The 18,401-nt window shown below is 41.0% G+C and overlaps 1 protein-coding gene across 1 annotated transcript; it reads right to left on the bottom strand.

Annotated features, from left to right (window-relative positions):
* Nucleotides 1–17,178: 17,178 nt before the first annotated feature.
* On the bottom strand, nt 17,179–18,144 carry LOC122705617 (olfactory receptor 2AT4-like). The gene has a single exon (XM_043921074.1). It carries the CDS (start codon nt 18,142–18,144, stop codon nt 17,179–17,181), a length of 966 nt encoding a protein of 321 aa, XP_043777009.1.
* Between the last annotated feature and the right edge of the window lie 257 nt (nt 18,145–18,401).

The raw sequence follows: 18,401 nt of genomic DNA on the forward strand, positions 1-18,401 counted from the left end.
AGACCATAATCCTCAGTGAGGCACACTGGGACTCTTTATTGAGCTAGTCCACATTTCCAGCCTCATCTCTCCGCAGCCACCTAATTTAGGTACCCCTCCCTTGAGCCAGTGAGTAGGTCTAAGTCCAGGGCCCCATGTTCTCTGTTTCTCTCTTCTTTGCCTCAAACCTACTTACAGTTAAAAGGCCTAGCTGGCAACCCACCTGCTCCAGGAAGATTCTCCTAATCTCTCAGCCCTCACATATCACTTCCCTTCCATTTCCAAAGAATGCAAAGGCTCACTATTATACGGCTCAAGATTATACTTCTTTGTATCCCATTAAAATCTTTCTAATACCTGAATCAGTATCAGATTTGGAGTCAGAGAAAACTGAACTTGAATCCTCTTTCTACTACTATGTAAAGTCATATCATCTCTCTCAAAACTTTTCTCTTCTATAAAATGGGGACAGAGATGCCTGCATGGCTGGTTTGTTGTGAGACTTAGAAACGAGACCTAAATCCCCTGACACAGTGCACAGCCCAGAGCAAGTGCTCGGTGATACTGATTGAGGGTTCTCTCTCCTGTCCCTCCTCCCGTCCCCCATCCACTCTCCCCTTCCCCCTGTGACCCAAGGGTGAGTCTGCTCCTCTCACCTGGATCATGGGTGTGGGCCCCTCCTGTAGCTCAGGTTCTCTCACTTTCCTGGCAGTGCAGCGGGAAAATCCCCCTGTGCTCTTCCCCTCCCCCAGCCCAGGATTGTTATTCTAGAGAAAGAAATGAGGCCCATAATGGGAAAGTGACTTACTTAAAGTCACCCTTAGTAGCTGGGTCTGCCACTCCTGTATCTGATGTTTTATTTATTTATTTAATTTATTTATGTTATTATATTATTTATTTATGTATGTATTTTAGGGATTGTTTATTTCATTAATAGCACTATTTAAACTATAATTATTTATTTATTGTTGTCTGTGTTCTCACTTGAATACAGGCTCCATGAAGATTGGATTCTGTCTAGCTCATCTCTCTGTTTCCTATGCCTAGCTTATAGTGTTTTCTTCATAAATGCTCATTAAACGAACAAATTTTATCAATTTGATTGAAATAAAAGGCAATGGGGAGTAGTTAGTTCAGAATGTCCATTGAAGGCAGCCTTTTTTAAGAACATTGAGATCACTGAATCTATAAGCAACTTTTAACATTCCAAGCGGTCAGATTCAGATGTCTTTAAAGACATCTTGGTCCAAGTCTCTCGTCTTCCAGAGAGAGAACTGAGGCTCAGAGAAGGGTAAGGACATGGTGAGGACACGTTACAAAGTTGGGACAAAGCTTAACTGGAGCCCTGGTCTCCGGCCAAGCCTAGGTGTGTTTCCCTCCCCAGACCCCCCCACCCAACACACACACACTGGTTCTGCCCCAGGGGTAGGTTATTTACCTCAGGAATGTGAGAAGAAAAGGCGAGGGGAGGGCTTTGCTCTCCAAGTGCCTTGCTCTCATACATCGCTGACTGCTTCCTGAGCTCCCAGTGTTCTGAGCTCCCTCTCTGAGGAGGCCTCTCTGTAGCCTCTCTGTAGCTCATGCAGGCTGAGCTCTATGCCACCCTCCCAGCGTGGAGAGGGGATAGATAGAAGATAAGGTTCCAGAACAATAGACTCATACCATAGAACCCCACCCTCCATCTGTCCAGATAGGGATATTGAGGCAAAGACGGGGCCAGGGACTTGTTCAAGATCATACAAGCGAGCTCCTTGCACTGGCTCAGCTGTCCAGTCTTCTGCAGAGGAAGCACCGGTGAGCTGATCCTGGCCCCCTGCCCTGGTTACCCAGCTCGGCCACAGGCTCTATGGTGAGGGATCCAAAACCCACTCACAGTGAGATGCAAGTTGATCATCCCCCTGCTTGGTTCACTTATACGATGGAGAGAATCATCTCTCTCACACAGGCATGTTATGAAAATCAGATGAAACAACATGTCCAGAGACTTCTTCAGAAAACTCGGTGATGCTGGGGACTTGAGTCTCCTTAACCCCAAATCCTCACCCATCTTAACTGGATCTTCAGCATCACCCAGAAATCTTAGTGTCAGCTCACTCTCCCATTCTCTACTCCACTATTGGCTACTTCAAATCTTCACTCTCCTCAACTCAAATCTCTCTCATCCTTCACCCCTACTTCTCCTTGCCACTTCCCTTCTCCTCCCGCTCCCCACATCCTTCTCCACTTTCTTCGAATTCTTCTTCTTCTATTTCTCTTCCACGTCCTTCTTTCTCCTTCCTCCTCATCCTCCTCTCCATCTTCTGCTCAAGATTATCCTTTCTATTCTTGGTTCTCTGCATTTACATTTAAATTTTAGAATCAATTTGTTAACTTCCACACATACATGCACAAAACTCTGCTTGTATTTTTCTTAAAATTTCATTGTACATATACATCAGTTTGGGAAAATTTGACATTTTTACAACATTAAGTGTATAAGTAAGATATATCCCTCTATTTACTTAGGCCTTTTAAATTTCTCTCAATAGTGTATTGAACTTCCCATGCAGAGGTCTTAACACATGTAGTGAATTGGATGGGATATTGAATTAGCACTGGCTTAGTATCGCTAGCATTTGAGATGGTCGTTATAAGGACCATGAAGTTAGTCAGTTGTTGCTAAAGTAACATTGTGTGTGTGTGAGAGTGGGTGGGTGTGTAATCTCACTCTGTCTGTTTCTTCCCATCTTTGGTTTCCTTTTTCATGAAACATCCTTTTTTTATGAACTTGATGATGATGAATTCTTTTAGCTTTTGTTTGTCAGAAAATGTCTTTCATTTTTAAAGAATACTTTCACTTTAGGGTATAGAATTTTTGGTTGCCAATTATTTTCTATCATCACTTTGAAAATATTATTACATTATCTTCTATTTCCATTGCTTCTGTTGAAAAATCTATTCTCAGTGTGTAAAGGTTGTTCCTTGAAGGGAATTTGTCTTTTTTCTCTGGCTGCTTTAAGAATTCGTATTGGTCCTAGGTGGTGGCTCAGATGGTAAAAAATTTTCCTGCAATGCAGAAGACCCAGGTTTGATCCATGGGTCAGGAAGCTCCCCTGGAGAAGGGAATGGCTACCTATGTCAGTATTTTTTCCTGGAGAATTCCTAGACAGAGGAGCTTGGTGGGCTACATTCCATGGGGTTGCAAAGAGTCGGACACAACTGAGTGACTGACACTTTAGTTTTCATTTTGGTTTTTAACAACTTTACTATGATAACCTTGTTTATCCCAGTCAGGGTTTGTAAGCTTCAGTCAGTTTTAAAAAATTCTTAGTCATTAGATCTTCATATATTGCTTCTTCCCCATTATCTCCCTCCATTGCTTCTGGGGTTCCCTGTTAGACTTTCTTTCTTCTTTCTTTCTTCATTCCATAAATCCCTTATTCTCTCTTCTGTATTTATCATGCTTTTCTTGCCTCATGCCTAATTCTGGATATTTTATTCCAACATGTTCCAGCTCATTTTTTTGATTCAGCAGTCTAATTTGCTGTAAAACTCATCCATTTAATTTTAATTTCAGTTATATTTTTTGGTATTTTTCAATTTTAGAATTATTATCTGGTTCTTTACCATAGTTTCTTGTTTTCTGTTGAAATTCTCTATATCTCTAAGTGGGTTTGGAAAAATATCTAATATTAAATATTTCTTCCTCTTTATTCTTTCCTTCCTAATTCTGGGCAATTTTTTCAAAGTAGTCCTCCAATTTCCTATTGGTTTCTTAGTTATATCTATTCTTTTGTTAACTTCATAGATTGCTGTTGTTTTAGTCGCTAAGTCGTGTCTGACTTTTGCCACCCCATGGACTGTAGCCTGCCAGGCTCTTTTGCCCATGGGATTTCCCAGGCAAGAATATTGGAGTGGGTTGGCATTTCCTTCTCCAGGGGATCTTCCCAGCCCAGGAATTGAACCTGTGTCTCCTGCATGGGCACGTGGATTCTTTACCACTGAGCCACCAGGAAAACCCAATTTCATAGATGGTATTCTTTATTTCCAATGTTATACTTTTCATCTTTACTGTTTCTGTATGGATCTTTTCTGTTTCCTTGATTGTGTTATACATGTGCTAACCTCTTACTGTGTCATTATACATATATTTAATAAGCTAACTATAATTCCTGGTTTCTCTTCTTCAATATTTCTGATATTATTGAAGTACATTACCCAGGATATTTTTCCTTTAAAACGTTGTGCACTTCAAATGCCTTGTTATTTTAGTCTACTAATTCATTTTCCCCTGTTGATATTGGTTTAGCACTATCAGGAAAGGCAAGACCCAAATTCTGTCAGTCCCAACTAGCTCAGGATGTACAGAGCAGCTGAGCCTCCAGAAAACCATGATCAATCCCTCCCTCCCCAACAAGACAGTCCTCAGAAGGTCAAGTAACCCCCTTTCCCCACAGGCAGAAGCACTGTTAAGGTCAGATTGTAATTAGACTATAATTACTTAATTTTGGGTTTGGGGAGAGGAAAAATGACCAGGCAAATGCCTGAGTCAGTTATTCACGCCTCTGTTTCTCAGTTCCTCACAAGTGTTTCTATACTGCCCTGATTTTGCTGAGGCTACTTGAAACAGGCTTCTGAGTGTTTCTGGTATGGGGGGCAGGCACTTTCTGTCCCAAGACAACGACGGGAAGCAGTCAAAGCAGAACTCCAATAGTTCCCCTTTTGTTTTCTCCTCCTACAACCTTTCAAGGCTGCCTCCTGCCCCAAACTAAAACTTCCACCCTCCAATATACCAATTCTAAAAAGGCCCCATCACATTACAGTTTTCTCAGCATCCCAGTGTTTTTCCTCTTTGGCCCCTTGAGGTTGAGATTATGAGAGGAAGCCAGCAGTTTTACTAGTTCAATAACTGGGAGAGACCCTCTTTATTTATTTTTAAAATGAAGCTTCTTTTATTTTTTATTATTATACAAGTCCCACTAAAGATAAAAATAATTCTCTGTGCTATATAGTAAGTTCTTGTTGCTTATCTATTTTTATGTATAATAGTTTATATCTGTTAATCCTATACTCCTAATTTATTCCTCCCCATATTCAATATCTTATAATAACCTATAGTGGGAAATAATCTGAATATATATATATGCATATAAATAAATAGTTAAATTTTAGTTAAATTTGGTAGAAGAAAAAGGAACTGAAGTGAAACTGAAGAAACCAATGAAGGTCAGATAAATGTATATTATATCAAGAGATACTAGTTTCTAAAAACAACACAATGATTAAAAAACAAAAAGATTATAAAAAACATTAAGAGATTGGAGTTGTTTTTAATTTCTCATTTCAATTTTAGAAGATATTAACTTTGAACACTTGTTTGCACTTCCTTTGGATCCTCAGAAATGATAGTAATTTATTTTAACCTGTGAAGGTTTATAACATTAATTTCTATTTTGCAGTTATAATCCCCAGAGTTCTTGAGTCTTAGTTCTGCATTGAAGTGGATTGTTTAGTACTCACTGCTATCATTTTATCATGCTTCTCTATTCCAGAACTCTTCACTTGACTCATCTCTTGGTTGTCTGGATTTCTTTATGAAGTAGGTTTTTAATGAAGAGCTCATAGACACCATACTTCCTGAATTCCTTCACGTCTCAAAATATTTGCCTGTTGCCTTTGGGCTTGAATGACTTCAGAAACATCCTTCCACTATTTGGGACACTGCGTGATGCTGAGGAGAAATACAGGAATTATGTTTTCTCCCTAAGTGCTCAAAATAGATTTCCTTTATCCTTAGAGTTTGATAACTTAATCAAGATACATGTAGGTATCAATCTTCCTGCACCAAGTTTCCTTGAAATATGCTGTACAATTTAGTGCTGCAGAATTAGTTCTTTATTTCATTGAACTTTCCTGTTATTTTCCTTGGGATGCTTTTTCTGTCCAGTCATTGGGTTCTCTACTTCAAGGACACCAAATAGATTAAAATTTTATCTTCCTGGGACTTCCCTGGAGGTCCAGTAGTTAAGATCCTGTGCTTCTACTTCACGGGTCACAGGTTCAATCCCTGTTTGGGGAAGTAACATCCCACATGCCTTGCCATGCAACAACAAAAAATTTTTTCCTTCCCTATTAATTATTTTCTCTCCATTTAGGCATTGGGAAGAGGGAGAGGCACCTCTCTTACACTTCTCTGTGGAAGAATGTTTGTGGTGCTTGTGGGTGGGAGAAAGTAACAGAGTGCTTTTTCTTATACCCCACCTCCTAAAATTGGTGTCAGAGGGAAGGTCCTGGGTAAACAAGAGGCTGGAGTCAGGAGAAAAGGGAGAGTCCTGAAATCACACTGACTTTTCAAACTGCACTCTATAGCTTTCCTGGTCCCTGTGGTCCCCCCCTGGCTAGAACTCAATCTGACCCATTCTCTCTCCAGGAATGAATGAGCTTTGACTGCTGGGAAAATACCACCAGTGATGGACTTAGTCCCCCGAGGAAGAGGCAAGGGCAGAAGAGGGCTCTGCTGTGTGTTCGAACACTTGTTGCAAGGGACAGAAGCCCAGCTTGAACTAGCTGTACCTGTTCAGTTCAGTTCAATTCAGTCGCTCAGTCGTGTCCAACTCTTTGCGACCCCATGGACTGCAGCATGCCAGGCCTTTCTGTCCATCACCAACTCCCGGAGTTTACTCAAACTCATGCCCATCGAGTCGGTGATGCCATCCAGCCATCTCATCCTCTGTCGTCCCCTTCTCCTCCTGTCCCCAATCCCTCCAAGCATCAGGGTCTTCTCCAATGAGTCAACTCTTCGCATGAGGTGGCCAAAGTACTGTAGAGCCTTGCAAACAGCAGAAACCAACTGTGGCTGGCTTAATCAGCAAATAATTTTACTAATGGATATAGGTAGCTCACAAAAATCTCCATTGGGCCAGAGAATTTAGTTCACATGCCTGGGCTCTACTTGCAAGGGAAGCTGGCAAGCAAGTAAAGGCATTTTTAGTGGAAGAAGATGGGGAATTCTACAAACATAGGAAGCTTCCGGAAAGCCAACAAAATAACAAGCATCCAACTCATCAACTTTAGTAAAATGCAGAATCGATTGTTCACCTAACTGGGGATCCAAGGGGATGGTTGCATATCTGACATGGCTGATCCAGAGGTTCACATGCTCTCCTTGCTCCATCTCTCAAAGATATTTTTCCCATGCTGGTTTCATTCTCAGGCAGGTTCTTTCCAAAGTCACATACAACTTTAACGGATTGTCAGTATTTTTTTCTTTTTGAGTTCCTTTCCTTACATCAAAACATAAAAGATTTTATTTTACAATTATATTATTAAAGATGATTATATTATTAAAGATGAATATAATACAGGCTGTATTGTATTCCTTTTCTCCTTCTAATTTTAAAAGAAGTTAAAACATTTTCATGGCTTCCAAAAAATATGGCGGGTCTTAAATACTGTGGCTACTGTGTCTATGAATAAGCCAACCCTGACTCTTTCCACCACATGGAAAAGTTGGTCAGGAGCAAATTTTTTTTTTATTAATTGTGATAGAGTGGCTTTACCATGTTGTGTTAGTTCCTGCTGTACAATGAAGTGAATTAGCTTCACGTACACATATATCTCCTCCCTCTTAGACCTCCCTCTGTCCCTACCCCAATCCCAGTTAGGTCTCCACAGAGCACCAAGCTGGGCTCCCTGCGCTATAAGGTAGGTTTCCACTGTTTTAGACATGGCAGGATCCAGATCTGGATCTGTTTTACACATGGAAGTGCACAAAAAACACCCTCAGTCTCCCGATTCATTCCACCCTGTGTCCACACATCTGTTCCCTACATCTGCATCTCTATTTCTGCCTAGCAAACAGGTTCATCTGTAACAGTTTTCTAGATCCCACATACGTGAGTTAATATACTATATTGGCTTTTCTATTTCTGACTTACTTCACTCTATGATAGACACTAGGAGGAGCAAAACTCGACTCACAGTATATACATTGTCCTCTCTGCTCATAACCTGGCGTTTATGAGCACTCACAGAGCTCTTTTTCTCATTGTATTAATATATGTTGTTGCTTCTGCTCATGTGTGGAAGGATTGCTGTGTTCGGGATATGGAAATTTTCTAGCCATACTGGGTCATGTGCCCATGAGGAGGGGAAGGTGATGCTGTGTGTGGTTGACAATCCCGTCAGAATTGCATGGAGTTAGGAGTTGCAGTTTCTAAAAAGAAGAGATGCTGGACACACAAAAAGTAATTGGTGTCCATTCCAGCAACATAGTGATGAAACTGAAGGCAGAGAAGACATTTAGTCTATACATGATCTGGCCTTACCAGTAAGTGACTGAGCAGATCAGCAGCTTTGACACTGATTTAGGTTTGCCCCTGAGCAAAAGGTGCAAAGTATGTCAGAAGGTGCAAAGCTTCTCCTGGCAGGTGGGCTGGAAAGTTGACTTATTTGATCAGGTACCACCAGTAGTTAGGTGTAAAGTCATAACTTAAGATTCTAGATTTCTACACTTTTCAAATTAAAATTTTTTAAGAATTAGAAGTCAGTGGGAATTAGATTCCAAAGATCTTAGCATTTAAGACTCTAAGAATCTACAATCTCTAAAATCATTGAATTTTCTATTTTTAATCCTATTTTCCTTGGAATCTTTGTTTCTCAGTTTTAAAATTTTACAATCTAAAACCATAGACCTTGAATCTGAGAATGTTAGCATCTTATACACTAAGAATGGTTTAAGATAATAGAGTATTAGGATATTTGAATCTTACTGTCAGAATCTTGGCCGTGTAATCATAAATCTTCAGAATCAGAGAAGTCTGAGCTCAGACTACAGGTCACTGGACCCTAAGACCTCTGAACTGTCAGGAATTAAAGTCAGGGAAGAACCTTCTTTGATGTCTGAGGCCTTTATGGGGAGGCACCGGGACAGGCAGTGAGGATTAGATTCAGAGTCCCCAGTTCAGTTTCTGTCCTGGTTGTCTGATCCTAAACGTGCCCTGCACCCTGCCCAGTGACCTCACACTTGCTTGCAGATCCTCGAACACGTACCTGCAGCACCCTTAGCACTTACCACCCCGTCTTCTTGGGACTGCTTCTCTTCTTCTTGAGGCCAGCCTGCACAAGCTTCCAGTGGTGACTATTCACATGAATAGGATCCAATAACTAGGCAGGTGAGCCAGTAGAAAAGGGCAACAGGCTCCTTGCCAGACCTTTTCCCAGGGGTCCTGTGAGCCTTCTGGAGGCAATGAAGTCTTCTCTGAATACAGTCCACTGGCAACTGGAATGGAGATCCCAGCCCTGGAGGGGGCCTCTGGTAAGATATGGAAATACCAATGAATCGCACTAGGCTCTTGCAACATGCCATGACAGCAACTGCTGTCTAGGGCCTGATGCATGCATGAGTGCTAAGTCTCTTTAGTTGTGTCCGACTCTTTGCGATCCCATGAACTCTAGCCTGCCAGACTCCTCTGTCCATGGGATTCTCCAGGCAAGAATACTGGAGTGGGTTGCCATGCCCTCCTCTAGGGGATCTTCCCAACCCAAGGTTTGAACCCACGTCTCTTATGTCTCCTGCATTGGCAGGTAAGTTCTTTACCACTAGCGCCACCTGGGAAGCCCATCTAGGGCCTGATAGTATTACCCTTTATTACTGTAGTACTTTCTTCATTTTATTCAGGTTTCTGATCACCATTTCTCCACTTTTAACATTAATTAAGCAGTTCAGGTGTTGGAAAATCCGCTGAAACTAGAGATTATCCTAGAAAATCTACTGAGAATAAAACAAAAATGTACCTAGTCCTTAACTTTTCTGGTGGTCATTATTTTGTTTTAAGCAGATGTCTTCTTAATGATACCTATGCATTTGTATATAATACATATATGTTATTTATATTCTATGTAAAAGAAGGGTTTGAGACAGCTGTAGAAATTGAAGACAATGTAAAATAGGACAAAATACAAAAAATAATCTAGAGGGAGAGAAAAGAGCAATAGATATTTTCAGGCACTTGAATAAGAGAGGGACAGAAGGTGAGAAAGAGGCTCTGACTTCCTGTCCGACAAGGCAAAAAAGAATCTGGGTAGGAAGGATTTCATTGCCTGGTAAAAGAAAAGAAAAGAGTTGACTTTTTCTCACACTGCATTTAAGGAGAAAGTTATAGGGCAGTGCTGAGTGTTGTAATGGGCACTGTTATCAACTTGTTGGTTTTGCAAGACGGTATTTTAAAACCTCATGCTTACTGAGTGCCTTCTGTGTGCCTACTTGTGCTGGAAATGCAGGTTCTTGAGCCTCACTTAGAACAAATTGAATTTTAAAAATCTGAGCAGGAGGCCAAACAACCTATATTTGAACAAGCCTTCGCTGTGATTTCAACCCACACAAAAGTTTGAGACCTACTGGTATGGAGATGAGAACAAGGGGCAGCTTGGGATTCTGTGACACCAGGAATCATCCTTCAGGTCCTTTGACCTTCTCAAGGAAAACTGACCTTTGTCTCTGGTTTTACACCTTGACTAGAGAATCTGCCATCTGTTCTTCCCATGAGATTAAGACAAGGGGCATTTAATCAGCAGAGATAGCTTAAAGGAAATGAAATGCATCTCAGCCAGGAGACCTGGGCTGTGACTCCAGCTTTTTCTTTAATATATGCTGAGTCCATGGGAAACACATCTTCTCTCTGAGTGTGAGTATATCCATCTATAAAACGCGGGGTCTGATGTGGTTTTTGTTCAGAGAGTGGGAGGAAACGAACATCAAATGACATCATGTGCCAAGGACTGAGTTCTTTATTAAGCGACTGCTATGCGCCAAGCCCTACGAAAGATGCTGGGCATATAGAGATGGAAAAGGCAGGGGCAGTGCCTGTCCTCACATAGCTTGGCATCTAATGGAGAATAAATACAGGCAATAGAAAGGGAATTATAATTCAGTGTGATAAGGGCTGTGACTGGGGAACTCTATACTAGCTAGAAATAGATCTTTTTCTAGCATAACAACTAGAAAAAAATTTTTAACTTTGTATTTTAAAGTTAACAATGAGCCAGTTAACAATGTTGTGATAGTTTCAAGTGGACAGCAAAAGGACCCAGCCATATACTGTGTCCATTCTATCCCAAACTGCCCTCCCATCCAGGCTGCAATAACTAGAAAAAAATTTTAAATGCTTTTTACAATAGTAACACAAATGATGAAGTTTATACTATCAAAAATGATAACCATGATTGTTGAAAAGTTTAAAATAAAGACATAAAAGATTTTAATAAATGGGGAGCTGTATCAAATAAGTGGGAGTGGTAGCTTAAGCTCAAGTAGCTGAAGTCTCAAAAATTTTTCACTGCATTTTTGAGGGAGTTTACAAACCTTCCAAAATTTACAGGTAAGTCAATTTCAAACAGGTAGGTCAACTTAAAAAAATATGAAAGGTGAGAAGGGGCTTCCTGAATCATATATGTAAAAAGACATACTACAAAGCTATAATAGTATCATAATATGGTACTGACATTCCAATAGGCAAGTAGACAATAGAACAAAATAAATAACTCAGAAGTACACAAGGTGTATGGAAACTTGATAAATATAGGGCTATAAAACAACGAGGAGAGACAAGATTTTTAAGAGCAATTGGTGGGACTTCCCTGGCAGTCCAGTGATTAAGACTTTGTGGTTCCACTGCAAGGGGCAAAAGTTTCATCCCTGGATGGGGAACTAAGATCCCACCCCAAGGCATGGCCAAAAAAAAAAAAAAAAGAAGAAGAGATTGATGGAAAATATGGTTTCAAATATGAAGAAAAATAAAGCAGAATTCCTACCTTACAACTTAAAGAAGAGCTCCACATGAATTCAAGGTAAAAGTATAAGAAAAAGACTAGGAAGCTAATGAAAGAAAATATTGAGGAATAGCTGTGATATTGTGGTAAGGAAAGGCTAAAACCCCACATATTAAATGGTAAAAAATGTGATGGATTTAAGTATATCAAAATGAAGAATTTCTGCTCAATGCAGGCAGGGCAGATTACAAACTTGAAAAACATATTTGTAATATTTAAAGTTGACAAGGAGCAAACATACAGAAGTCCTGAAAGCAATAAAATAATACAGGAAATCCAAAGAAAATAAGCAGTTTTTCCATAAGCAATATGGGAAAATGCTAGTTGCTACCAAGGAGATGCTTCATTAGTAATCAGAGAGATGCAAATGAAACAGAATGAGGTACCACTTTAGCCTGATAAAGAAGGAAAAAATTAGAGAGTTGGAAGAGGATGTTGGTGAGGATGTTGGGGGGTGGGAGCTATAGTCTATAGTCCTTTACTGCTGGAGTATAAAAGGCACAGCCATTCAAGGAAACAATATTGAAGTACGTTCAGTACAGTCAATTCTCATTATCTGTGGTAGCTGTGTTCTATTGAGTTGCTGCGAATACACTCAGTCATTCCTCTAGGAGGAGCACAAGATTAGTTTCCTGTGAGCCTCTGGTCACAACATTTTTGTCAACTGATGTGATCAAATATATAACCTTGTTTTATGGGTATTTCTGATTGACATATACACACTATTATATATATGATAGGTAACTAATAAGATTCTACTGTATAGCACAGGGAACTCTACTCAATACTCTCTATAATGACCTATATGGGAAAATATAGAGTGGATATATGTATGTGTATATATGGGCATCTGGTCCTATCACTTCCTGGCAAATAAAAGGGGGGAAAAGTAGAATCAGTGACAGATTTTATTTTCTTTGGCTGCAAAATCACTGCGGGTGGTGTGACTGCAGCCACCAAATTAAAAGATGCTTGCTCCTTGGAAGGAAAGCTATGACAAAGCTAGACAGCGTATTAAAAAGCAGAGACATCACTTTGCCCACAAAGGTCTGTATAGTCAAAGCTATGGTTTTTCCAGTAGTCACGTACGGGTGTGAGAGTTGGACCGTAAAGAAGGCTGAACGCTGAAGAATTGAGGCACTCAAATTGTGGTGTTGGAGAAGACTCTTGAGAGTCCACTGGACTACAGTGAGATCAAACCAGTTAATCCTAAAGGAAATCAACCCTGAATATTCATTGGAAGGACTTATGCTGAAGCTGAAGCTCTAATGACTTTGGCTATCTGATGCAAAGAGCTGACGCATTGGAAAAGACCCTGATGCTGGGAAAGATGGAAGGCAAAAAGAGAGGGGGTGGCAGAGGATGAGGTGATTAGACAGCAACACCAACTCAATAGACATGAGTTGGAGCAAACTCCAGGAGATAGTGAAGGACAGGGAAGCCTGGCGTGCTGCAGTCCACGGGGTCACAAAGAGTCGGACACAACTTACCGACTGAACAACAGCAACAACATGCATATGTATAACTGATTCATTTTGCTGTATAGCGGAAATGAACACAACATTGTAAATCAACTATACTCCAATAAAAATTAATTTAAAAATCCTCATTTAGTATATACACTATTGATTTATTAACCTTGAACTCATGGCCAACAGCACTATAATCCATGCCTGAATGAAGCTTAATAACACATGTATTTTCTCCACAAGGCACATCACAGACTTTTCATGCTTAGCAGTCTTAGACACCACTTGAGCACCATGCTTGGGTACCAATTTAAACAGGGAAATTACCAAAAGAGCACAAAAGCTAAAAGCATGGCAAAAATAGACCATGGGAAGGATACTTGATCATGATATGAGTTGAAACAAGAGGGTAGAGTATTTTCTTGTTAGACCTCAACTGGGAACATGCACATGATGACTCAGATATTTTGCTGCTCTGGGTGTGTCCCTGAGTGACCCTGAAAGTGCCTTAAGTATTGGTTTTAGGTTCAGTAGGTAAATGAATTTACAAACACAGAATCTACAAATAATGAAGAGGGACTATGTTTAGCTAAAGTTTGTGTACACCCATGACTAATGTGTTTGACTCTTTGTTCTATCTTTCAGGGAGAATCTTCCATGGATTCATACAAGGGCATACACAAGGGCATTTATCAAGACACACTGATAGCAAAGAGTTAGAGGTAGCTTAGGTGGCCTCCACTAGAAAAGTAAAATGTGATGAAATCATATCATGGAATACCAATAAGAACCAATGAAACTAGATTTATAAATAGCAACAGAGACACTGAATGAAAATGTAAGCGATAAATGGAGATGTGTAACATAATTCTTTTTATGTGAATTCAACATGTACATACATGCATACAACAACACTATTTACTTTTCAAAGATATGCTTATATTTATGGGCATACATAATGTGATAAAGGGGAGTGGAGTGGGAATTGGGGGCTTGGAGGTAAAGGGGAAGATAAAACAAGCAAGGAGCCTACACAGACTAATAGGTATCATGAGCTCAGAGCTCTTTTCTCCTAAGGTTCAAAAAGTAAAAATTTAAAACTGCCATGATGAGGCTTCCCTGGTGGCTCAGGTGGTAAAGAATCTGCCTGCAATGCAGAAGACCCGGGTTTGATCCCTGGGTTGGGAAGATGCCCTAGAGAAGGAAATGGCAACCCATTCCAGTATTCTTGCCTGGAGAATTCCGTGGACAGTAGAGTCTGGTGAGCTACACTCCATGGGATCGCAGAGTCACACAACTGAGCAACTAACATGACGCTATGATGGGGGAGTAATAAAGTGCTAAGGGGGCGCACACAAAGGGTATCTACCTCACTTTTCAGGGCAAGGTGCCAGGGCAGGCTCCTCTGAGAATGTGAAGTTTCAGGAGAAGCCTGACTAAGATTTCAGTTGAAATAGACAAAGAGGAAGAGAGAAGGGTGAGTGACTGGTGAGAATGGGAATGAGTTGCCGTGTTTGGCAAACTGAAAGAAATTCAGAATTGCCATGAGAGAGGCAATGGTGAGATGTGAGGTCAAAGAAGTCATTTAGGGGGAACCAGAGCAGAGAGAGCCTTGAGGGTGATAGGGTGACCAGATCTGTCTGCCAGAAAGCCCATTCTGGTCACGTATGAAGTGGAGGGTGGGCACAGAGGCAGAGAGATGGTTGGAGAGATGGTTGTGCTCCTTCAGGAGAGAGAAGGTGGTAACCAACACCTGCACCAGAGTGAATGAAGTGGGATAGAGAGGAGTAGAGGCAGGCTAGAGATATTTGAGAGATGAAATTTCCCAGTCTCACCCAAATCTTCACAACAACCTCCCAACACCCGCCTCACACCGATAGGACAATGAGTCCCCTAAATGTACCAGGTTTCAAATGCCTTCCCACCCCACTTTTTGAGGCAAACTGCTCCATGAATTCTTGTGTTCATGTCAAACCATGTGATGAACTCCATACATCTTCCTCTGACCACAGCTGATCAGTGGATCTAGAGATGGCCATCTGACAAAATGGCAGCCAGCCCATGGGCTACTCAAGGACCTGTGACCTGTGGTCTGATTTGAAACTATTTGTTAAAATATCTTTTATTGTGGTACACATACGTAACATAAAACTTACAATTTGGACCATTTTTAAATGTACATAAAGTAGTACTGAGTCCATTCACAACGTTGTGCAACCATCACCACTGTACATTTCCAGAACTCTTTAGTCATCCCAGACAGAGCTCCATATGCAGAAAAGAGTAACTCTCCCTTCCCGACTCACCCCTAGCTCCCCGTAACCACTGTTTCACTTTCTGTTTCTATGATTTGACCATGACAAGTGCCTCATGTAAATGGAATCACACAATATTTATCCCTTTGTACTTGGCTTATTTCACTTATAATGTTGTTAAGGTTTATCCATGTTGTTGCATGTATCAGAATTTCATTCATTTTTTAAGGCTGAATTATATTCCACTGGGTGTATATGTTTATCTGTTCACCTGCTGATGGACATTTGGGCTGTTTCCATCTTTTGGCTACTGTGAATAATGTTGCTATAAACACAGGTGAACAAATGTCTCTTAGGACTCTGCTTTCAATTCTTTTGGGTATATACCCAGAAGTGGAAATGATGGATCATTCATTAACTCTATATTTAATTTCTTGAGGAACCATCATATTGTTTTCCCACAGTGGCTGCATCATTTTTTTTCAAGCTTTCCAATTGCACCACATTCTCTCTAACACTTGCTATTTTCCATTTTTGGATAATATCCATCCTAGTGGGTAGAAGTGCTATCTCATTATGGTTTTGACTTGCCAGATGGATGGTAATTTCAAGCATCTTTCCATGGGCTTATCTGACATTTGTATGTCTTCTTCAGAGAAATGTCTATTCAAATATTTTGCCCATTTTCTAAATTGGGTGTTACTGTTGTTGTTTTGAGTGGTAGGAGTTCTTAATATATTTGGGACATTAATTCCTTAATTTATGAATATTTTCCCCATTGTGGATTGTCTTTTTATTCTCCCGATAGTATCATTTGATGCACAAAAGTTGAAATTACTTTTTTTAAAACGGGAGATACAGAGAGACTGTGCCAATTAGCAGGTGAGGTGATAGGTGGAAAATATTCTTCAAGAGGAAATTTGGCATAGGGAAAGGGAATAAAGAGCTTGGGCTGGCGTCTAGGGTCAGGAAGAATACCTACGGCTGTATTGTGAGCAAGAGTGCAGGTCCTGGACATCGCATGCTACTAATAAGAGAAAATGACTTCGCTCTCCTTGTTATGGATGCAATGCTTTGGTGCCTGTACAGGTTTGCTAAGGAATACTTGCCTAAGCATAAGCTCAAGGAAGGGTATGCTCTACTTTCAGGACACTATGGAGGCCTAGACACCAGTGGTAAATTTCCTGCATGACTGGTATTGACACATTGGTAGTAGCAGTGTATTTTCAGGAAATGAGAATTGAGATGGTAGCAGTTTCAGACGTTTTCCTTGAAGAGGATTTCTAAGTTACTACTCCAGCAAAAAGGGCAAGGCTGATTCATATCTATGTGTCAGCAATCCTGGGGGCATTTAGAAATATTAGAAGCTCTACAAGGGAAAAAAACTGAATTTCTTTCTAGTCAAATACTTAAGTCTCTGAGAATCAAAATACTTAATGGAAATGTGACCACAAATCTTGTGAAATTTGGGAGTCACAGCTTAAAAACTGAAAAGCCCAATCCATTTTGTCTGTGAATTAAGGAAAGAAAATCATTATTTTGTTACAATGGAAGAATACCTAGGACTGTATTTTAAGAATTATTGTTCTAATTATTTGGCTATCTGAATTGTCCAATTTTACCTCTATTGTTATTGGTGTTTGTGATAAAATAAAGTTCACTGTCAATCAGGGTTTTGCAGGATTATTTGGGTTCCAGGGACATGCCATTTTGGTGATGGCTGTCTTTACATCCTTATTCCTCAGCGTGTAGATGAGAGGGTTGAGGACAGGTGTGAGAATAGCATACACCACATTGCCCATGATGTGGAAGTCAAGAGGCAGGTCAGCCCTGTAGGCCACATAGACTATGGCAATGGATGAGTAGTAAGTGCCAACCACCAGGAGGTGGGAGCTGCAAGTGGAGAAGGCTTTTGACCGTCCTTCTCGGGAGCTGATGCGAAGCACTGAGGCCAGGATGTGGGCATAGGAGAGAAGCACCAGGAGAAGGGGCAGGAAGGACACCACCATGGCGATGCAGAAGCCCATGAGGGTCTGGGGTGTGGTGTCAGAGCAGGAGGCTTGGACCACAGCTAAGTGGTCACAGAAGCAGTGGTAGATGTGAGCGATGTTTTCAAAAGCCATGTGGGAGGTCTGCACCACTGCTGGGATGGGCAGAAGGAGGGCAGTGAGCCAGGCACTGGCTGCCAGGGCAGCATTGGTCTGTGGGGTCATGAGCACAGGGTAGTGCAGTGGGCGGCAGACAGCCACATAGCGGTCATAGGCCATGACCACCAGGATGAAGGCTTCAGAGCAGGAGAAACTGTGGAAGAGGTACATCTGCAGGAAGCAGGCAGAGAAGCTGAGGTAGCGATCCCCACGCAAGAATAGGGACAGCATCTTTGGGACAGTGGTTGTGGTGAAGAGGATGTCCAGGGCTGAGAGGTTGATCAGGAAGAAGTACATGGGCTTGTGGAGGCTGGGCTCTGCCACCACAGCCACCAGGATCAGGGCATTTCCCACCAGGATGAGCAGGTAGAGGAGGAGAAAGATGAAGAAGATAGGAAGGAAGAGGGATTTCGGCAGAGAAGGGATGCCCATAAGGTAGAAGATGGTCCATGACTCCTCTGATTCATTACAGGCTATAGTCTCCATGATGGTTTAAGCTGGATGCCCAGGAAGTGGGCGGTGGGAGTACTTGGAAAGCAGAGCAATTGGTGATTCTGGAATATTAATTACAGAGTGATCACTGTATAATGTAACCAACACTAGAAGAGAAATGATGGGCTCTGTCTTCATCCTCTCCCAGAATTCCCTTTTTCCTTTTAAAAAATAATGCGGCAAAATTACCTACAATATACCAAACCATGTGTTACATGCTGAGTATATACCAAGTTGAACAAAACAAAGAA

The sequence above is a fragment of the Cervus elaphus genome, chromosome 1, assembly GCF_910594005.1.
Source record: "Cervus elaphus chromosome 1, mCerEla1.1, whole genome shotgun sequence".
Classification (NCBI taxonomy): Eukaryota; Metazoa; Chordata; class Mammalia; order Artiodactyla; family Cervidae; genus Cervus; species Cervus elaphus.